The sequence below is a fragment of the Watersipora subatra genome, chromosome 6 (assembly GCF_963576615.1).
Source record: "Watersipora subatra chromosome 6, tzWatSuba1.1, whole genome shotgun sequence".
Lineage (NCBI taxonomy): Eukaryota > Metazoa > Bryozoa > Gymnolaemata > Cheilostomatida > Watersiporidae > Watersipora > Watersipora subatra.
Genome location: NC_088713.1, coordinates 11,138,042 through 11,162,277, shown reverse-complemented (window position 1 = coordinate 11,162,277; position 24,236 = coordinate 11,138,042). Strand labels below are relative to the sequence as shown.

Below are 24,236 nucleotides of genomic sequence, written 5' to 3'. Positions count from 1 at the left end.
AGATAACAATAATTCGGACAATCATACATTGGCTTGCAATGTAAGATTACCCAAATAATTTAAGGTGAACAACATAATATTCTGTATGCTTCTAATTATATCAGCTTGAACATAAAAATTGATCTTAAAATAAAAGGTCTTTCTACAATGGATTTATTTTGGACTATCTTTTACAGAATTGCTACACTGTCTGAACTGAAAGAGCTGGACCTCTCTGGCACTAAAATTGATTCTGCCGGTTCTGTTGTCATTGAAAATCTAGAATCACTTGAAAAACTCGACATGCGTACTTGCAACTTGACCAAATCATCATTCAGGTAGGTGTGAAATATTATCAAAAATAGGTTTTTCAAACTTGTTCTGAACTACAAAAATTTTAATGTGAGTTTCTGCCCTCAAAAGGTCGCTTGGGGCTGGGTATAAAAGTTGAAGAAAGTGTTATAAAAAAGTAGGTTAGTGGATAAACACTTAAAACATTCCATGATTTGCACAAAAAACTTTTTAGTTCATCTCATTTAGTTTAAGCGCTTTTATTTGTCTTTTGAAATTATACGTCATCTTTAATTCAGTTTTAGCCTCTGGCAGAACAAAGTTGTGTTCTCCTTCCGTATGCATTTTATATTACACCAGCTGCATTACCCGCCTACAGTAACAGATTCACGTGCGGCATAAGGTTTATTGAGAGTTGGCTTTCATACTGTAAAACAACTCTAAATATGCAGTTACATCTCCCTCTCTCCATATCTCCCTCTCTCACTCTTTCCCCTCTCTCCGTCTCTCCCCTCTCTCCCCTCTCCCTCTCTCCCCTCTCTCTCCCTCTTTTTCTCCCTCTCTCTCCCTCTCTCTCCCTCTCTCTCTCTCCCCCCTCTCCTCCTTGCTCTCCCTCTCTCTCTTCTTCTCTCCCTCTCTCCCCTCTCTCCCTCTCTCCGTCTTTCCCCTCTCTCTCTCCCTCTCTCTCCTTCCCTTTTTCCCATCTCCCTCTCTCTCCCTCTTGCTCTCCCTCTCTCTCCCTCCCTCTCTCCCCCTCTCCTCCTCGCTCTCCCCTCTCTCTCCCTCTCTCTCTCTCTCCCTCTCTCTCTCTCTCTCTCCCTCTCTCTCCCTCTCTCTCTCCCTCTCTTCCCCCCTCTCCTCCTCGCTCTCCCTCTCTCTCCCTCTTTCTCTCTTTCCCTTAGTTCAACGCAACACATGTGGATAGACAACATTTTTGGTTTTTTTGTCAGGCAGATGCAGAAACAGTTTTCGGAGTGTGCCTACTTTTGAGCAGGCGACGTATAGCTGGTCATGGCTGATGCAGGGTGACAGTAAGTCGATAGCAGCTGCTTTTTTTTCACAATAGCGTATCGCAACCCTCGGAGTACTCGTGAAAGATCTGTAATAGTAAGTTACAGTAGGCCTAGTCGTAGCTGGAAAAAAATTAGTAACTCGGCTGCTGAAGGAAATGAACATGACCCACTATCAAGAACAGCGGCAAATCCAACGCTATTAAGTAGTGGAGATGTGGCAATTCATAGACAATACAACATCGTATAAGAAACACTTACATTTTTGATGTGGAAATTTAGTAGGTGAGAAATGCGTTTTTCCAGTGGCTCCAAGAAACAAACGTTTACGTGACCTTCTCGCTACACGTTGGCAGTAAATATTAATTGCATGTAAATAACTACTCGTTAATTTATTTTATTTAATGAATAGTACACTTGTATAACTTTATAGACACCTTTGTATAGGCTGCAGAACTCAGGAAAGGTGCTTTTTAACACGGCAGAAGATTTGCCGTTTAAAAAGCATGCTAACCGGGGATTTCGGTTAATGCGCTCGAGCAGTGAAAGATAAAAAACAGAATCGCCACACCTTTATATGAGCTGCTTGGCTCAAATCGTCAGAGAAAAGTAGCGGCTAATAGTCTATATTACGAAATTACGATATTACGAAATTACGATAATTAGTACTCATATTAGTTCGGTTGGCTTCATTCGACCGAATGGAAAAAGAAAGACCGCTCTATAATTTATTTACCGTTACTGCACATATTAATTCAGTTCGCTTCGTACGACCGAAATTCGTACGACGATAAAAGAAAAGACCGCTCTATAAGGCGGACAATCAATCAATCACACAGATACACAGACAACGATTGTCGTTTATATAGTAGATTATTGCAAAACAACGTTTTTCCAGTGGTTGCAAGAAACAAATGCTCACATGACCTTCCCGGTACACGTTGGCAGTAAATATTGATTAAATGTAATTTACTACTCATTAATTTATTTAAAGAGTAGTAAATTTTATTTAATTAACTGCTAATATTTACTAATAATTTAACTTTACTACTTACTCATATTAATTAGGTTTGCTTTGTACGATCGAATCGAAAAAGAAAAGACCGCCATATAATCTATTTATACTGCTCACATTTGGGATTTATCGGTAACTCGATATATCGAGAAGACAACTCATATTATTAGCATATCAGTATTTATCATCCATCCTACGGTGAATAGTAGGTTACGTATTATAATAGAGGCGTGTACTAGCCGGATATTCCTGTTAATTCGCCCTAGCGGTGAAAGAAAAAACCACCGAATTGCCGCGCCCTTATATAAGCCGCATGGCTCACAAACCATCAGAAAAAAGTAGCGGCTAATAGTCGGAAAAGTACGGTACTCTATAAAGCGGACAGACAGATAGACAGACAACGATTGCCGTTTATATAGTAAATAGAGAACACCGTTTTTCTAGTGGTTGCAAGAAACAAATGTTCACATGACCTTCCCGGTACACGTTGGCAGTAAATATTAATTAGATGTAATTTACTACTCATTAATTTATTTAAAGAGTAGTAAATTTTATTTAACTCACTACTAATATTTACTACTAATTTAATTTTCCTACTTACTCATATTAATTAAGTTTGCTTTGTACGATCGAATCGAAAAAAAAGACCGCCATATACGGTAATTTATTTATACTGCTAATATTTGGGAGTTATCGGTGACTCAATATATCGAGAAGACAACTCATACTATTAGAATATCAGTATTTATCGTCCATCCCTACGATGAATAGCAGGTTAGGTATTATAATAGAGGCGTGTACTAACCGGAGATTCCCGTTAATGCGCCCTAGCGGTGAAAAAAACCACAGAATAGACACGCCCTTATATAAAAGTAGCGGCTAATAGTCCGAAAAGTACGGTACTCTATAAAGCGAACAGCCAGATAGACAACGATTGCCGTTTATATAGTAGATTTTTATTGATTGAAACTTTCGTAAAATCTGCTTGTAACTTACAGTGGGTTTTTAACACTAAAATATCTACAGAAAGCGATTCAACAAGGTACGTAGATATTTCAAAAACGCTATTGGAAATTTCATATAATGTACGTACAATAATGTATAATGTATAGATGAAACTACACATTATTATAACATATCTCTCATGTAAAATATATATGAGATATACATACTAAGAAATAAACGTTATAAGACTATTGCATATAAATTTCCAGGGTCAATTTAGAAACTTCTGATAATAAAAAAATAACAGTCCCATAAGTTCCTATGATATTTTAAATCTACCGTAGGTTGAGCGGTTTTTGCATCCTTTAAGGCAGGAAGATTTTTTGTGAAACCAAACAGAATTGTTTCCAAAGACAGTAACAATAATTCTTAGATGAATCTTGTCAGATAACAATGCCCATCACCAATATTAAATCGAATGAAAAATTGTACTCAATTCACACCTAAAACCCTTTTTCTATTTCCATACCTCAACGTTTTGCCTCAACTCGAAACTACTTTAAGTATTTGCTTTTCCTAATTTATAGTTTGTATGAAGCTATTTAAACTTTTTTCTTCAAATATATTTATTATGCTTTGAGAATGACTTGATTCGAATCATTTCTCATCAAAAGATCAACAATTTACTCCCACAAACTTTGCATCATAGTTTGGTTAAAATATTATTTAATTCACAAGCCAATGCAAAACACCACAACTCAATGCTTAATTCTCCACCTGTCTTAACTTTCGACTCAAGATGATTCCCCAAAATAAGCCAAATAATCTTTTGAATATTGCATAACATTAATTTATGGCAAGATATCAAATTAACAATGGGCCTTAATAACTAAATTATCTATTTGCATTAGATCAGTATTTTGATCATCTGCAATATAATAGCTGATACCAATTATTTCATTACAAATTTGGTGCTTTTGATTTGATTAACTGATGCCAACTATTTTTGCTGACATAAGCTCAATATTTTTTGTAAAATCCTGGGATGTTTTTAATAGACCTTTGAATTAAATTTTTAAATGTTTTTTCTGCATCACAGTTTGTTCAAAGAATTATTCAATTCATATTTCACTGCAAAACATAAATGGTTGTTTAATTCTCTTGTAAAGTTGATTGTCAATAACGTTGAGTTTTAATATTTTTTTCTCTTTGGCAAAGCCAGGCATGTATCTGCAACGAAAAATTCTTTTTATAGCTGACTTGTACATTATGAAGAAATTAAAATATATTGTAATATTTGATGTGAATAGCATAAAAATTTATTAGTGCAATTGAATACGTTACGGAAAAAAACAGTTTACTTTTTGTACATTTTTCCTGTATTCAAATATGGTCATCTAAAATAGAAAAATGTTGTTTAAACAGTCAAAAGCATTTTTTTAATTTGAAGTATGCATTGTATGACTATTAAAAACACGAAATGCTTTTTTGATTTACTCTTTTTGGTAATTTTTGTCAGAATCATAAAACATTTATCAAACATTTGTTTCCTTTGTCATTTGACTTAAATGATGATCAATTTATGTTTTTTTTTTTATTGCAACAAAAAACGTCAATGAAGCTAAAACAATGAGCAGATTAACATGTTTCAGCAATTCACTTGCTTTAATCCAAACGCTGCGTCTCGAAATTCTGGTTAATTAAAACAATAAAAAAACAAATACTTTTTCCTAATCACACCAGTTGATATTAACTACACGCAATTGATGTATCTTTCATTAACCTTAATTATCACCGATGATTTACGTAAAAGAAAACGTTGTAAAATTGAACAAATATGAAAAAACGAAGAATAATAACCAACTTCAAACTGTGCCTTTTTTTACATGTAGTTAATAAAGATACAAATACTTTTTCTAGATCACACCAGTTGATATTATCTCAACGCAATTGATGTATCTTTCATTTACCTTATTTATCACTGATGACTTACGTGAAGAAAAACATTGTAAAATTGAACAAATGTTAAAAAATGAAGAATAGTAACCAAGTTCAAATTGTGCCTTTTTTAGTTAATAGGCATTTTGCTAACTTTCTCTGGCCCAACTTTTGCCTTCTGCTCAAAATACCTTTGTAAGCTAATATTTGTAACTGTTTTGTTTGATTTCTCAAGATAACAATAATTCGGACAATCATACATTGGCTTGAAATGTAAGATTACCCAAATAATTTAAGGTGAACAACATAATATTCTGTATGCTTCTAATTATATCAGCTTGAACATAAAAATTGATCTTAAAATAAAAGGTCTTTCTACAATGGATTTATTTTGAACTATCTTTTACAGAATTGCTACACTGTCTGAACTGAAAGAGCTGGACCTCTCCGGCACTAAAATTGATTCTGCCGGTTTTGTTGTCATTGAAAATCTAGATTCACTAGAAAAACTCATCATGCGTACTTGCAACTTGACCAAATCATCATTCAGGTAGGTGTGAAATACTATCAAAAATACTTTTTTTTTCGAACTTGTTCCGAACTACAAAAATTTTAATGTGAGTTTCCGCCTTCAAAAGGTCGCTCGGTGCTGGGTATAAAAGTTGAAGAAATTGTTATAAAAAAGTAGGTTAGTGGATAAACAGTGAAGACATTCCATGATTTGCACAGAAAAACCTTTTAGTTCATCTCATTTAGTTTAACCGTTTTTATTTGTCTTTTAAAATTATACGTCTTCTTTAATTCAGTTTTAGCCTCTGGCAGAACAAAGTTGTTTTATCCTTTCGTTTGCATTTTATATTTCATTTTTTTAGTGAATTTTTTGGTAAAACCAACTTGTAACTTACAGTAGTTTTTTAACACTAAAATATCTACAGAAAGCAATCCTACAAAAACGCCATAGGAAATTTCATATAATGTACGTACAATAATGTATAATGTATAGATGAAAGTACACATTATTATAACATATCTCTCATATAACATATATAGGAGATATAGCTACTAAGAGATAAACGTTATAAGACTACAGTAATACTTCAACTTACGAGTGCTCCAACGTACGAGAAACTTGAGATACGAGCCAGCTTTCAAGCAAGTTTTAGCACTAACATATGAGCCATGTTTGAGATACGAGCTTTGTGTCAGTTGCCAAGTATGCCGGAGGTGTTTTATGAGAACAGCATCACTCTGTATTTTTCAACTGCTCAGGTTATGCTGTTTTACCGTGTTTTTTGTGCACGATTTTCTGTGCAGAATTATGTGAATTAAACGTACTGTGCGTAGACCGAAAGTTTGCCAGTAAAATGAAAAATAATACAAAGAAAAAGCAAATGATAACAATTGATATTAAACGGAAAAATATTGAAAAATATGGCTCGGCAATATGACAGAAATACATTCATAATTATCAAACAGAAGGATTATATTCAGGGCATTTAGTTTGAAAAAGGACTAACCATAGTTTCTAAACGGTGCAGCGATCTTCACGACCGCTGATGGCATTGGACAAACAATTGGCCGGTGACAGCGTAACTGAAACGATGCTATGTGAAAAGGCCGACGCTATCTATCCAAACTGTGTAATAGACATTCGGACAAGTTGGCTAGTGGTCGTGCATTAACCATTTGTGACGACACCTGTGTTCGTCCTAATTGCAACATGTTGCAAGATAGGTTTATCTTAAAACAGTCAGCTAGTCGTGAAAGCGAAAAAAAGGAAAGCTTTCTCGCTAACTAGCGAGAAACTTGAAACTATGAACGCCGAAGAAATTTTAATTACGTTTAGTCGAAAATGAAAGTTTGTTTTTAGGTTTGCTTCTAAGTTTGTCTTTTAACACTTTGATAAAATCCAGATTTATTAAAGTCAACTGTTGTAACATAGAATAACTTATATCTCCCTTCTTGGCAAATGCGAGTGTTAACTGCTATTGTATGTATTTTATTTTACATTTTAATTAATCACATTTCCTTGCATTATTTTTTATTGTTGCTTTTTGAAAGCATGTAGTATGTAAGGACAATAACCAACATGTTATTTCTGTTACAATATCTTGTTTTGAGTGTTTTATTTGCTTTTTTAGAGTATGGAAACAAATCAATATATATTTAATTGTTCTATATATAAATAAATTGCACCAACACGCGAGTAAATTGACATACGAGCTCAGTCTCGGAACGCATTAAACTCTTAAGTTGAAGTATGACTGTACTGTATATAAATTTCCAGGGTCAATTTAAAAACTTCCTATAATACAAAAATAGGAGACAAATAAGTTCCTATAATATTTTTAAACGTACAGTAGGTTTAGCAGTTTCTGCATCCTTAAAGGCAGGAAGATTTTTCGTGAAACCAAACAGAATGGTTTCCAATGACAGTGAGAACAATTCTTAGCTGAATTTTGCCAGATAACAATGCCCATCACCAATATTAAATCGAATGAAAAATTGTAATCAATTCACACTTAAAACCCTTTTTCTATTTACATACCACAACATTTTGCCTCAGCTCGAAACTACTTTAAATATTAGCTTTTCCTCATTTATAGTTTTTTTGAAGCTATTTAAACTTTTTGCTTCAAATATATTTATTATGCTTTGAGAATGACTTGATTCAAATGATTTCTCATCAAAAGAACATCAATTCACTTCCCACGAACTTTGCATCATAGCTTGTTTAAAATATTAGTAAATTCACAAGCCAATGCAAAACGCCACGACTCAATGCTCAATTCTCTACCTGTATTAACTTTCACAATGCGACTCAATATGATTCCCCAAAATAAGCCAAATAATCTTTCAAATATTGCAGAAAATTGAATTATAGCCATATATCAAATTAACAATGAGCCATAATACCTAAATTATCTAATTGCATTAGGTCAGTGTATTGATTGTCTGTATTATAATAGCAGATACCAATTCTTTCATTACAAATTTGGTGCTTTTGATTTGATTAACTAATGTCAACCATTTTTGCTGACATAAACTCGATATTTTTTTGTAAAATTTTGGGATGTTTTTAATAGACCTTTGAATTAAATTTTTTTTAAATGATTTTTGCATCACAATTTGTTCAAACAATTATTCAATTCACATTTCACTGCAAAACATAAATGGTTGTTTAATTTTCTTGTAAAGTTGATTGTCAATGATGTTGATTTTTAATATTTTTCTCTCTTTGGCAAAGTCAGGCATGTATCTGCACCGAATTATTCTGAACTTTTTATAATTGACTTGTACATTATGAAGAAATTAAAATACATTGTGATGTTTATTGTGAATAGCATAAAAGTATAGTAGTGCCATTGAAAATGTTACAGAAAAAAAATACTTTTTGTACATTTTTTCTGTATTCAGATATAGTCATCTGAAATAGAAAAATGTTGTTTAAACAGTCAAAAGCATTTTTTTTAATTTGAAGTATGCATTGTATGACTATGAAAAACACAAAATGATTTTTTGTATTTAATTTTTTAGGTAATTTTTTCAGGATCATAAAACATTTATTAAACATTTGTTTCTTGTTCATTTGACTTAAATGATGATAAATAAATGTTCTTTTTTTAATTACAATAAAAACGTCAATGAAGCTAAAACAATGAGTTGAGTAACTTGTATCAGAAACTCACTTGCTTTAATCCACATGCTGCGCCTCAAAAATCTGGTGAATTAAAACAATAAAGAAACAAATACTTTTTCTAGATCACACCAGTTGATATTAACTTAACGCAATTGATGTATTTTCATTTACCTTATTTATCACTGATGACTTACGTGAAGGAAAACGTTGTAAAATTGAACAAAGGTGAAAAAACGAAGAATAGTAACCAAGTTCAAATTGTGCCTTTTTTTAGTTAATGGGCATTTTGCTACATTTCTCTGTCCCAACTTTTGCCTTCTGCTCAAAGTACCTTTGTAAGCTAATATTTGTAACTGTTTTGTTTGATTTCTCAAGATAACAATAATTCGGACAATCATACATTGGCTTGCAATGTAAGAATACCCAAATAATTCAAGGCGAACAACATAATATTCTGTATGCTTCTAATTATATCAGCTTGAACATAAAAATTGATCTTAAAATAAAAGGTCTTTCTACAATGGATTTATTTCGGACTATCTTTTACAGAATTGCTACACTGTCTGAACTGAAAGAGCTGGACCTCTCTGGCACTACAATCGATTCTGCCGGTTCTGTTGTCATTGAAAATCTAGATTCACTAGAAAAACTTGACATGCGTACTTGCAACTTGACCAAATCATCATTCAGGTAGGTGTGAAATATTATCAAAAATAGTTTTTTTTCAAACTTGTTCTGAACTGCAAAAATTTTAATGTGAGTTTTTGCTTTCAAAAGGTCGCTTGGTGCTGGGTATAAAAGTTGAAGAAATTGTTATAAAAAAGTAGGTTAGTGGATAAACAGTGAAGACATTCCATGATTTGCACAGAAAAACCTTTTAGTTCATCTCATTTAGTTTAACCGTTTTTATTTGTCTTTTAAAATTATACGTCTTCTTTAATTCAGTTTTAGCCTCTGGCAGAACAAAGTTGTTTTATCCTTTCGTTTGCATTTTATATTTCATTTTTTTAGTGAATTTTTTGGTAAAACCAACTTGTAACTTACAGTAGTTTTTTAACACTAAAATATCTACAGAAAGCGATTCAACAAGGTACGTAGATATTTCAAAAACGCTATAGGAAATTTAATATAGTGTACGTACAATAATGTATAATGTATAGATGAAAGTACACATTATTTTAACATATCTCTCATGTAAAATATATAGGATATATACATTATAAGATATATACGTTATAAGACTACTGTATATACATTTCCAGGGTCAATTTAGAAACTTCTGATAATACAAGAATAAAAGGCAAATGGTTTCCTATGATAATTTTAAATGTACAGTAGGTTGAGCGGTTTCTGCATTTTTAAAACATGATGGTTTTTCGTGAAACCAAACAGAATGGTTTCCAATGACAGTGACAATAATTCTTAGCTGAATTTTGCCAGATAACAATGCCCATCACCAATATTAAATTGAATGGAAAGTTGTAATCAATTTACACCTAAAACCCTTTTTCTATTTACATATCACACTATTTTGCCTCAGCTCAAAACTACTTTCTGTATTTGCTTTTCCAAATTTATAGTTGTTTTGATGCTATTTTAACTGTTTTTTTCAAATAACTTTATTATGCTTTGAGAATGACTTGATTCAAATCGTTTCTCATCAAAAGATCAACAATGCACTTCTCACGAACTTTGCATCATAGTTCGCTTAAAATATTATTCAATTTACAATCCAATGCAAAACACCACAACTCAATGCTAAATTCTTCACTTGTCTTAACTTTAACGAGTCGACTCAATATGATTCCCCAGATTAAACCAAATAAATAATCTTTTAAAAACTGCATGAAATTGAATTATGGCAATATATTAAATTAACAATGTGCCATAATAACTAAATTATCTAATTTCATTGGCTTAGTATTTTGATTGTCTGTATTTTAATAGCAGAGACCAATTCTTTCATTAAAAATATAGTGCTTTTGACTTGATTAAATAATGTCAACCATTTCTGCTGACATAAACTCAGTATTTTTTGTAAAGTTTTGAGATGTTTTTTATAGACCTTTGAATTAAATTTTTTAATTGGTTTTTTGCATTACAGTTCATTCAAAAAAATATTCAGTTCACATTTCACTGCAAAAAATAAATGATTTTTCAATTTTCACGTAAAGTTGATTGATCGCAATTTATCAAAATACCAATGAACTACAATAACTAACTTAGATAAGTCAATAGCTCAGTCTTTCAAATGTTTGCATAACAAATACCAACTCCTCTGCAGAGAATTAACTCACACAAACATTTTTGGCTGACATAAACTTGGTATGTTTGTGGTGAATGATTGAGGTTTTTCATAGGCCTTGGACTTGAAGTTTTTTTGAATCTGCAAAAAATATTTTAATGACAAGAATTAATGCATTTGACAAGTAAACAGAAAGTTTCAGCTTAGTTGTCAGTTTAATGAAACCGACTGCAAAAAACACGCTATCGTTTTTTAAGTTCACACACCCTCTAAAATTAACATGTATTTGTCAGAAATATTTCAAATCAGCGTTAAAAAGCTTTATAGGCAAAAATAAGTTTAGCTTGCTGTAAAAAAAATTTTTTCTATCCTGACTTAGAAATATAACTAGAACCCGCTGTTTCATACAGTGATTTTAGAGCAAAGTATAAAATAACTTTTCATGTGACAAAATAATAACCTAGTAATCTTACAATTTTCTTACAAAGTATTTGGTGGATATGATAACCCTGTGATTTCGTGATTTGTGATCAATATTTTGGTATAAATTCTAAAGCAAGGTACTATAAAGACGTTCATGTAGGTAAGTTATGGCAAATATTCAATTCATGGAAAAAATAAATACAGGCATTAAAGGCTTTTGCATATTTAGACTTAGCTTTCTTGATAGATAGAAAGCGCAGCAAAATGCAATAAATTACTGTACTGCAATAAAAATAGCATTATTAAGCTTAATTTCAGTGCAGAAGCACACCATTGAAAATACAATATAATAACAATTACATGTAGTAAGTATATTGGACAAATAAAATTATAACATTGATAGCAAGGTATTTTGGAAAAGTGTGTGGCAGACAACATTGGACTGCACTGACATCTTCGATTCAGCACATATCAACTAGTCGATTGGCTGCTCATGGTATCACGGTCCTAGATGGACTTTCAGTCGGGGCATAATAATCATAGAAGTAAAAACTATTAGGGAAGCGTTAGAACTTTGTTTTTAACTGCCTTACTTTGATTAAATATTTGATAATCTAAAATAATAAATTATCTAATTATTTATTTAAATTTATCTAATTACTTATTTATTTTCATCGATGATAAATATTCGTGAAAATTTTAAACATTTTAAAACAAGTGTAATAAATTGAATTTCAGTTTATTTATCTACATTCAAATATAAACTTTCACATATGAACATAAACGCAGGTATTTAGTTCCCGGCAATTCAGCTTAGTTCTTATAAAAGGTTTTAATTTTTTCTTGATTCAGTTTTTGTAACAAAATCTTTTGATTATTTGATAGAATTACCGGCTTCAAATTTGTGATTATCTCAGTAATGTTTTGTGATAAATTTGACATGTGGAATGAGCTAACAGAATTTTTTATAGTCTTGTGGAAATGTGTGCTTTATTTTTCAAAAATTACTTTTAAGTGTGTTGGCTGACTCCATTTTACTAGTACCAACCATTTATTATAGAATTTCGTCTCTGCCTAACCTGAAAGAGCTAAATCTCCCTGGCAGTCATCTGGATTCACTGGAGAAACCTGACTCACATAGTTCAATCCCAATCACACAGTTTTTCAGGTAGGCTTGAATTAGTTTCCCAAAATACTTTTTTCCCAAACTTAGTCTTTTGGTTCGAAAGTTAGCATAGGTTTCTGCTTTCAAATCCCTCCTCGGGACAAAGTGTGGAAGTTCAAGACCAGCTAGTATTATAATTATATATAAGGAATAATAATTATTATAGTTATTATAGTATTTTTAATTATTATTAAATGTATCATATTATTATTTTGAAATTACGTTATAGGATAAAAAAAGTTGGTCCTTTTGTTCAAAAATGAAGTTTAGAGTCAATTTCATGAGGTTTAAATTGGGTGTCAATTAAATATATGTCAACAAGTTTTTAATCTCAGACTAACAGAATCGATTAGCTTCATCCAGTAAACTAGTCTGAGCCTAAAGTTTTTAATATAATCATCTTTTTAGGAAAAAAGTCCTATTACTTGCAAATTACTTTTGCAAAATATTTTACAACCTTGAATAGCTTTTGGCACATTATAAAGGTAGTCTTAATTTTCAATATATTTTCTGCTGTGATTTACCGCTCGGTAAATATGAACGAGGTAATTAATGTTCATGTTACTTGAAACTCTTTCAATACTTGTTCTTATCATTGAAACCTTGTATTCATGTACAATATAATTATATGCACCACTCAAAAGTTTTGTTGTTAAAATAATAAAATATATACAGAGACATATTCTTTTTTTATTTAACTAAAACAATAAATTGAGCATTCAAAATTGTATAACATCGATAAACCAACCTTTTAAGTAGTTTACATCCATTGAAGTGAAGTTTACATTAAGTGAAATTAGTTTAGCATTGACAAAATAGCCTAATAGTGTGACTAAAGCAGACAAGTTTGTTAAAACCTATTTAGATATTCTGACAATCATTTTTTGATTTAAACTTGCTTGTTCCAGTCAACTAAACTTACTTTTCCGGTAAATAAACTAAGTTTCAAGTTTCTACCACAGCCAAAATCCGAATTTACACAGAAACTGTTGTATGTTTTTAATGACAGTTTTCTCGGTTTTTAAAGAAATTTTAATAAAGAAACTAAACACTTTTGTATTAAATGGCGGATGTTTCGTATTTTATTTGGTATGGTGAAAGGTTTTTTAAACAGGGACCTTGGTATTGAATATTACATGTATTTTAATGATGATGAATTTATGTTTTCATAAAATTGAAAAAATTGCTAAGAAGTTGCAGCTATACATGCATTTAAGGTATTTTGTAGCAGTCAATCACTTATTCAACTTGATATTCTGAGTTTTACTAAGCGAGTGACACCGAGCATTAACACATCTTTTTCTAGAATACAATACATAACTCAGCTGAAGTACATGTATTATCTTATGTAAAATTTTATTTTCAGTATGAGTAAAAATTTTACATGAACACATCTGCCTATAACTTATGGTATTTAGCATTAAGATAATGCATATTTTAACAACTTTATGTAACAAAACTTTTTTGCTTTTTAGAAGTTTAGTTGTTTTGATGTCTCAAACTCTAGGTGTAGTAACAATTCATGATTTAATTGAAACCATTCTTAGAATTTGAAGTCATACATTAAAAAAGTAAGTTGAAGGCAATGGTAAAAAAACCTATTTTTGATCAACATAATAAGCTTCATATATGTTGTTTAGATGTGTGAACATCTTTTTTGCAGTAAGCTAAAAGCCAGTAAAGATTAACAGCTAAGGTTTTTATGTGGTTGTTTGGCAATAAAACTCATTTTTAAGATTTTCTTCAATATATTCATTCATGTTTGTCATTGCATATTATATCATTTTCCGTAGATTGATAAAATATGATTATAGTCCTGTGATGCTTAGGTAGACTTTAGACATGTAGAGAAAAAAGTTAACAATGTTTGATTTCATAATGATATTGGCTTCAGCAGGAACATTTGATTTGGAATGCAAAAGTGCAATTCATTGAGCTGTTCTAAACTGTCTGTAACAAAATTGCTTCATTGCCCAGCCTTAAAGAGCGGGATTTTTGGTCAGTATAATGAATTTCAAGCACTTAAACCTGCACATTTGAATGTATTTTCTGACTTTATCGAACTAATCTTTAATTTTAGTTATAAAAGTCGTTTCCTATCCACCTTTGACAAAAATAAAATCTCTGACTGTCGAACGGATTTCTCTGGTTCTTTTGTAATCGAAAATCTGGAATCACTAAAAAAACTTGACATCTGTAGGTGGAACCTAACTAAATCATCACTAAGGTATGTGTAAAACATTATTCAAAACACTCTTTTATAACTTTGTCTAATTTATTAGCATTTTAAGGATGAGCTCCTACTTTTAATCATATTGCTCTCTGTTAATCACTTGAACCCTAATGTCCATTATTCTGGCAATCTCTTGGCTCTGTTTACAACAACTGTTTCTAAGTAACAGCGTAAGTAAATAAAATTATTTCATGCACTGGATTTTTGATCAATAATTTATCTTTCATTTGTAACAGTTTTTCAATATCTCGATATAATTTCTTTGTTATATTAAAAAAATTTGTTACAATGATTTTGGGAAAAAAAAGGGATGACCAGTTTGTTGGTAGGTCATAAATGATTTTGATGCAAATAAAGGGTTTTATGATACTAGCTACAATTTTCCAATATATTTTTAGTCATGAAATGAAGTGCCTAATGAATATTATACTGATGTAAGTGTTTTACGAGTTTTTAAAAATCATTTAAACTTATAGTTTTAGCCCGAATAATAGTGAAGTACTGTTTTTTTGCATGATGACTTTTACTGTAGGTTGATCGACATTTCTATCAGTGTTTTACTAAAAATTGTTGTATTATGGGCGCATTTAGATACATCATATTTAGTACGCAGTAATATACAAATATTACTAAATGTTAAAAGTTCCTAAAAGTTTTTGAGCTTTTAGGAGCTTGTAATCACATTTCCACACATTTGGCACCTACAACACAACAGAGTAAAAAATGGTGAATATTTTGATACCAAATACTGTAATTTGAATGTTGTTCCAACTCAACCTTTAGGCATCTACATCTACATCCACTTGTGGAATCTCAGTATAGTGTATCTAAGCCATTTCATATACAGGTCTAGATTTGTGACTATTTTTTTCTGTTGAATGTTAGTGATTTAAGTTTCTCTTATACAAGGGTCAGTTAAAAGTAATCACTCAGAAAAAAAAGTATAACAGTTTTCTAATTCTTTTTTTTTATAGTTTGTCTGAGAAAATGTCTAAAAATTGAAGATAAAAGGTTGAAGCAATCTCAATTGACAGTGACTTATAGAGTCAAAGAATCATAGGTTATAGATTTTGAATAGATTTATAGATTATAAAGTTTGAATATGTTTGGTAAAGTAAACACTTCAAGAAATACAACAAAGCTATTGAAAGGTAAAACTAGAGATTGCTTTGCTGATTGATAGGGGTAATTGTGCCAACACTTTGGAGCTGCTAAATTTCAAAATGGTAATGATTTAGTGTAATTTAATGCCAATATATATTTTTACCAAAACCTTACAATGTTTTTTCATATTCATTTGCTTTAAACATGCTTTTGGCCGCTACAAAATATAATCACTATTGCAAAATCTACTTTCATGTTGCAGTGTCATCGTGATAATGTAGCCTTAGTAATCTTCTTTTTTTATTTCAAGCACTCTCCTTATTTTACAGTCATACTTTGACTTACGAGCTTAATGCGTTCCGAGACTGAGCTCGTATGTTAATTTACTCGCATGTTGGTGCAATTTATTTATATATAGAACCATTAAATATATATTGATTGGTTTCCATACTCTAAAAATGCAAATAAAACACTCAAAACAAAATATTTTCACATAAAGAACATTTTGGTTATTGTTCTTATTGAACAAATTCTTTCAAAAAGCAACAATTAAAAAATAATGCAAGGAAATGTGATTAATTAAAATGTAAAATTAAATAGGCCTACATACAATAGCAGCTAACACTAGAATTTGCCAGAGAGGGAGATATAAGTTATCCTTCATTACAACAATTGACTTTGATAAATTTGGATTTTATTAATGTCTTAAAAGACAAACGTAGAAGCAAACCTAAAAGCAAACTTTCATTTTTAACTTAACGTATTTAAAATTTCTTCGGCATTCGTAGTTTGAAGTTTCTCACTGGTTAGCTAATTTTTCCTTTGTTTTGCTTTCACGACTAGCCGGCCGTTTTAAGATAATCCTATCTAAAGGCGATTGCCTTTGTCGCCCTTTCAACATGTTGCAATTAGGACGAACGCCGGTGTCGTCACAAAAGGTTAATGCACGACCACTAGCCAACTCGTCCGAATGTCTATTTTTAGAGTTTTGCTAGATAGCACTGGCCTTTTCATATAGCATCGTCTTAGTTACGCTGTCACCTGCCAATAGTTTATCCAATGCCTCAGCGGTCTCTCCATCAGCGGTCGTGAAGGTCGCTGCGCCGTTTAGAAACTATGGCCAGTCCTTTTGCAAACTAATTGCCCTGAATATAATCCTTCGGTTTGATAATTGTGGATGTATTTCTGTCATATTGTTGAGCTAGTTCAATCACGCATACACATTTTGCATATTTTTCAATAATTTTCCGTTTAATATCAACTGTTATCATTCGCTTTTTTTGCATTATCTTTCATTTTACTGGCAAACTTTCGGTCAACGCAGAGTACTTTTAATTCACATAGTTCTGCACTGAAAATCGCACAAAAAAAAACACGGTACAAAAGTATAACCTGAGAAGTTGAAAAATACAGAGTGATGCTGTTCTCATAAAACACCTCCGGCATACTTGGCAACTGACTCACATGCTCGTATCTCAAACATGGCTCGTATGCTAGTGCTAAAACTTGCTTAAAAGCTGGCTTGTATCTCAAGTTTCTCGTACGTTGGAGCACTCGTAAGTTGAAGTATTACTGTACTGTTAAAATGCTATTCACTTTGCTTTAGGTAAAGGGATTAATTGCTTTCAATGCATGATTTACAGATGTTAGTATGGCTAGACATTTGAAATGCCAAAATAAATAACATATAATGATCTATTTTTATAGAAACAATTTCTCTGACATGCTAGGATTAAATTCGAATGTAAGGTCTTACTCCATTTAATTACACTAAACCCTAATTAACAGAATTGCTCAAATGCCAAACCTTGAAGAGCTGAACCTCTCTCATAGCAAACTGGATTCTGCTAGTCCTGCTGTCATCGAGAATCTGGATTCACTGGAGAAACTAGAATTGTGTTTTTGCCAACTAACCGAATCACCACTCAGGTAGGCAAAATATATATCCCAAAACACTTATGCAAAACTTCATTTTTTCTTTGACCATTTCTGGTTAAATACACTATTTATAGACAACTTGCTTATTAATTAGCATTGGGCGGTGACTATTATCATAGTTTTTTTAGTGTTAAACAATGCATTTTTTCATAACCTATTCAAAATGATTATATACATGTAGTCTATGAGCAGATAGCTCTATAAATTATGGTTTGGGTAAATAGTAATGAATCAAATTATTTTGGTGTCAAAGCCACTGTTATAACTCTCATTGCTATCTGATAAACATGTCAGAATAGAGTTAGAATTAACTTCAATTCCAATTTAAGACAATATGCAAAACAGTGTTTTCTTTGGCGTTTTTTCTGAAGTTGAAAGAAACCAAACTACAATACTTGTGTCATTCAAATATTGTTTTAACTTGTCATTACATTTTACTGTCAAATAAATACTCCCTATAAACTTCACTACAAATATTTTAAGCAGTATTAATAAAAAAACTATTTGCGGTAGCTAACAGCTTCTTGTGTCAATGATGATGACATTCAATTTATTTAATTTATTAGCAATGCCTGAAATTTACAAGCAATGAATTTTGTTGTACTTTCGAAATACATAAAACTAAAATAGATAAATGAATTTTTGACACTCAAATATGTTTAAAATAGTATACCGAAACGTTTTTTTTCGGGATACTATTTTATGAATTAATTCGGGAATTATGATTAATTAAGGCATGTAATGGTAAAAAAAGAATTTGCTGTGTTCTCAAAAAACTATTCGCTTCAAAACTATGCAAAAAATATCTCTGAATGCCGGGTTTGACTACAATTCATTACTCTGCACCGTCTTTTACAGAATTGCTTCACTGCCTAACCTAAAAGAGCTGAACCTCTCAAACAGTAAGATGGATTGTGCTAGTTCTGTTCTCATAGAAAATCTGGCTTCACTAAAGAAACTCGACATGCGGTGTTGCAAACTAACGCAATCATCACTAAGGTAGATGTGTCAAAGCAATTCAAACCACATTCACCAACTTCACTGGTTGTAAGAACATTTCCTTTAGGAATCACGATCAGTACCTTTCTTTTCCAAAAATAAAAGTTTGAATTTGAAACATAATAAATAAATAAATTGCTATGAATCTAAATGAAAACATTGTTCCACAATTCGAGAAGTGAAATGTAATGTTATTTATCAGTGTACTACTTGTAAACTCAACCCTGAGCCTTTTTTATCATCCACCACATTTAGTAACTTTTATCGAAATATTAGCAAACATGTTTGCAATCGAATTCAGTAATTGTCAGTTCAAACTCATCTGATTACTTCATGCATAGTTCTTATTAACCCTTTCACTGCCATAAACGCATTTATGCGTTTTCTAGGGGCTACTGCCATTAACGCATTTGGGACTTTCTCAGCCATCGCGTGGTAACCTGATTTTATTATTCGTTGACCACATAACCCACGGTCTTTAAGAGTTTTATAAAATTGACAGTGTTGTCTGAAGATTTCTCTATAAAATCAGCCTAAAACAACGAAGCAACTTAAAATGTTTGTTTGAGAATTTCTAATCTAAAAACGCACATTTTTGTGTAAGTTCATTAACTACCGCGCGCGAGTCATAAAACAGGTAACTAGTTGATAATGACAGTATAGCCAATTAAGCTTTAGATTTTTGTGATTCAGATAATTAAAGTAGCAGCACTGTCGCTGACAGTGGTGAAAGTAATAGTTTTGTAAGAGTAAGGAACATTGTGGAGGATCGTTTTAGCTTCGGATCGATCGTAGCTTCACATAGCTTTATCATCGCGCACAAGTAGAGATACATTGAATTTTTGCATAGCAATATTGGTTAAAATGTTGGCAAAATAAAATATGTAACAAAACTGTTCTAGATAGAGATTGAACTTGAAAAAAATACTGTATACATATCATGAAGCAATATCGGCAATTTCGGTAAAATGGCTGGCACTAGGCCGATAGCGAATTTGTATATGGATGGCAGTGAAAGAGTTAAATGAAATATCATATATTGAATGTTTTGCAACATCATGCTGTCTCAAACTTTATCTCCTGCACATGCTACCTGTAAGCTAAATTTTGTCAGTGTATTTCTGTGTTGCTGACGATAACAGGTTTATTGACTTGCAATGTATGATTAGCAGAAACATGTATGCTAAGCAGCAAACTTTGCTGTATTTTTTTAACAATATTTGCTTGAACATGAAACATTGTTTATAAAATGAAATACCTTACTACAATTTATTTCTTTGGGACTATCTTTAACAGAATTGCCACGATTTCTAAACTAAAACAGCTGGACCTTTCTGGCAGTGAGATAGAGGCTGCTGGTTCTGTTGTCATTGAAAATCTAGATTCACTAGAAAAACTTGACATGCGTACCTGCAACTTAACCAAATCATCATTCAGGTAGGTGTAAAATGTTATTTCAAATGTGAAATATTATCCAAAATAGTATTTTTGCAAACTTTATATTTCCATTGAACATTTTAATGTGAGTTTCTGTCCTCTAATGTTTGCTCGATGCTGAGTGTAGAAATTGAAGTCTGGTTAAAAAAAACTGGGTTACTGGATAACCAGTTAAAACATTCCTTGACTGTTTTGAATGCCTCAAATAAGGGAAATTAAAAACTTTTCATATTAGCTTCCTCTAAATGCTGTGTAAACATCTGAGCATCGACTACCAATTCTACGAGTTATACCGGTTTACGGTGATTAGGCCATTGATTTAACTTATTTCATCGCGGTCTTTGCATCAGCGGAGTTCTCAGTTGCTACCTACACCGGAAACTAAATACTACATAAAATAAGCAAGCCAAATCTTTGAAAAGAATGTTTGAATATATGGCGAAACCAAATACATCCTTAAAAATCATTTATCGTTAATGATATCTAGTCATTATTAGTATCAATTTGTTGAAAAAAAACTCATTGGTTGATTTGAGTATTGAACAAACTGTTTTATGAGTTGGTAAATATAGTGTTACCGTGTTAAAATTAGTGAGTTACCAAAATAGTGAACATAACACTCCAATTTCTATGAAATGAATTCAATTAAACCACCAATTCTGGTAACGGTTTAATAAAGCCAGTGTTGTACCTGGTAGGCAGTTTGTGGACTCACCAGTTTTCACTCGATGACGTAATTTTTTTTGAGCTGATAACACTTTGTAGATCCATCTATCAGAGAAGATTTCAGCCCCGGCTGCAACAGGGCAATGTTTTATTAAATATAATCTGCCAATAATATTTTGCATAACTTCAACAGTACTGTTATATTATTTAATTTTTACAAGCAAAAAGTTTTGTGCTTGGTATAAAGCTTTTACTAAAAACATTCATCCAAGTCGTAGCTGTTCATATATTTTAGCCGATATAATTGGAAAAAATAATCTGCTGCAGCAAACTCAAACAAAACATCATGGTTTGTGTAGCACAAATTAATGCCCCTCTTTTCTGTGTGGCAGTTTCAACACTGTTGCAAATGCTCCACTACTGATGTGGCCAAATAAACATCCTGTAATCAAGAAAACAAATGTAATAAATACATGTCATTCATAGAGATGTCGTTCAAATGCATAGCTACTGAAAGCTTTTAAAGTGGGAGTTAGATAGATTGCGAGTATAAATAAAATAAAGGAATAAATGTGTAACGAAAGCATAAGTATATCAAGACAACAGTCGAAAGCTGTTTTTTTCTGGAAATTAAACATTAGCATTAATAAATTGCCTTTCCGCATTATTTAAAAGTGGGAAGTATGCTTAAATTCTAACCATAAGTATACATTACTAGCTAAAACTGCCCAAGCGTTTGAAGCAAAAGTTATACCTAGGTGAATACCTAAGTATAATATTTGTTATCACCTAGGTGAATACCTAGGTAATACAAAAGCTTTTAAACAATGATTACTGACAGCAAAAATTTATAATTTTTTCAATTAGTAAATGTATTCATGAATACTAAAATCATAACCTTCAGTATTATAATTTACATTGTAAAAGTCGTCAACTTAACAATCAACATTGTTTATTTTGTTACATGCACACATTCACTGGAAGTGACATTATAGTCTCAAACAGAGAAATATAATCTAGAGTAAACACAACAGTATAGTTATATTGTAAAGGTTTTGCGCGACCTTCACTTTTCCTCCACTAGTACAAGACTCGGTGCATGAGTTTATACATTTATTTCTGCTTAGTTCACAGGTTGTAAAATAATGATCAAGCAGCATGCAATGAACACGCCCAAAACAGCTCTGCCTTCTAACTCAAATGTTCATGCTTATATAATGGGTGGGCTCTGCATCTGTTCTATTTGACTCGGCTTTGGCTTGACTCAGCTGCGAGTAGACGCCATTTACCACACACGCCCCTATTGGTGGCAAAGGTCTCCAATTCACATATTGGGGAGCACCAATTGTGCCAGGGCCTCATGTTGGCGGGCTCTGCAGCAGAGGTGCTCCACTTCGTCCAGCAGCAACTGCTGCTCTTGGCCATCTAGGTGTCCTTGCCTCAGAATTCTCCGGATGGTCTCTGCGGCCCTCATCCAATCTGTTGCATCCTGGGTTAACAGGCGTGTTGGGCTGCGTTGAGCCTGCAGGAGAGTATGGATAGCCGGACTCCGTCCCACTATCTCAGCCAACGCTCAATGTCCGGATCGGTCCAAGGCTGTCTGGCTCCTCCTGGTTGAAGCTGGGAAAATCCAGGCCAGGGGAATTGGGCTGCGTCCTGGCCTGCTGGGCTTCTTTTCACTGGATGCAGTGTCTTTTTTCTTGAGCAGTGGGAGTACAAGAAGCCGTCATGACAGAGCCCGCATGCTCTCCTGGAGGAACCGCTCCCAGGTATCCTGGTCGACAAGATACACCACCGACTCTATGTCCCCCTGCTGGTGATTAGCGTAGTGAACCAGCATCTGGTCCTGTGACACAAGCTGCCAATTGCAAGGTCATACAAACATGGCGTAGGACTGCAGCACATGATGGCAAATCCGGTCCTGGTCCAATAACTGGCAGGTCCGGCAGCTCCCATCCCTCAGCTGCTCATCCACTCGCGTGACAGTCTGGGCAAAAATATACTTATTTTCCTCACCACTTGTTTTTTTCGTGGCCTGTTCTCCTTTGGCTTTGGCTCCCTCACGGGCATACTCTCCTTAATTGCAACAGCCAGTGGAGAATAAGACAACTCTGGTGAAGGAGGGCAGATCCGTGTCCTTTTGGTGCGTATAGTAGCCACCCGGCACTTCTTCTCTTCTTCCTCCGGCAAGGTTTCGTTTATCAGGGCCTCAACTCCCTCTTCCGTGAGGGTTGCATCCAGCAGTCTCTTTGCTCCCTCTTCTGTAATCTCCAGTACGGCTGAGTCCAGTCATCGTGCCATGTTGAATTTTGTACTACCCCTGTTGTAGGTCACCAAATTTGCCTACATCGGCCTATCCATCCCCTCTTCGGCTTCTTTCAAGCTAATTGTGACTAAAGTCAGTAAATCCTTTAGTGTTGTGTTTCCTTTGCTATCCATCTTCTCAAGCGCTCTAACAAAGTACTAAAAGATGAGTGCTTCAAAAGGAAAGCTTCGGTTGCGTTCGTGAGAGCTGTTTTACTGTTGTCTCGTACTTTCTCCAGACCATTTTTCAGAAATTCTATGGAGTAGCATACTCCATCCCAGGCCATTCCAGCTTCCTAGTGGTCCGGGCCAGCCTCAGATTGTGACAGACTGGCGCTAATGGGATTTTTAGAGTTGCTGGGATTTCTAGAGTTGGGTTTCTCTAGCCTCCTTCGGGTTTGATTCTGGTTCTCCTAGAACTTCTTCTCTTAGTGGGACCGAATAGATTTTTACTGAACTCGGTCTTTGGCACTCGCTGTCCTGCGGTCCGGCTGAGTTTTCTTTGGGAGTTGTCTCCTGTCTTCAATTTCCTGCAGCCTCCATCAGCAATTTTTCCCAGTTGGGGGCAGCATTATTGGCACTGGGTCGCTCCTGACTTCCTCCGGCTTTCTCTCCGGCCTGCTGGGTTGAGCCCCTTTCATGTTAGGTCCCCTCATTGGCTCCAGAGTGGCCAGGGCTTGTCCCAGTCATTCTTGGCAATCATGGAAAGGCTTCAACCTTGCCTCGCTCTAGATTGGAGACTGGCCCTGTTGCTCCACCAGATATGTATGGTTGCCCCAGGCCTTCAGGATCTGGTAATGTTTCACAAACTTCTCCTGCAGTTTGGGTTTTTCTCCCCGTTTCTGGCATTTGTTCGTGAGCCATACCCAGTTGCCTGGGGCGTACTCTCTCTCGCGTAGAGGGA

The 24,236-nt window shown here is 33.4% G+C and overlaps 1 protein-coding gene across 1 annotated transcript; it reads left to right on the top strand.

Moving 5' to 3' along the window:
• Positions 1 to 147: 147 nt before the first annotated feature.
• LOC137398032 (leucine-rich repeat-containing protein 40-like) lies at positions 148 to 22,570 on the top strand. Its single transcript, XM_068084132.1, has 7 exons — positions 148 to 317; positions 5,588 to 5,728; positions 9,368 to 9,508; positions 17,777 to 17,917; positions 18,785 to 18,925; positions 20,222 to 20,362; positions 22,408 to 22,570. Exons 1-7 carry the CDS (start codon positions 148 to 150, stop codon positions 22,568 to 22,570), a joined length of 1,038 nt encoding a protein of 345 aa, XP_067940233.1.
• Positions 22,571 to 24,236: the final 1,666 nt, after the last annotated feature.

What these genes read in the sequence shown, in the direction of transcription:
- LOC137398032 (XM_068084132.1), top strand. Translation starts at nt 148, where the DNA reads ATGGATTTATTTTGGACTATCTTTTACAGAATTGCTACACTGTCTGAA. An exon ending in TTGACCAAATCATCATTCAG is followed by an intron (nt 318 to 5,587) that starts GTAGGTGTGAAA and finishes TATCTTTTACAG; the next exon opens with AATTGCTACACTGTCTGAAC. An exon ending in TTGACCAAATCATCATTCAG is followed by an intron (nt 9,509 to 17,776) that starts GTAGGTGTGAAA and finishes CCTAATTAACAG; the next exon opens with AATTGCTCAAATGCCAAACC.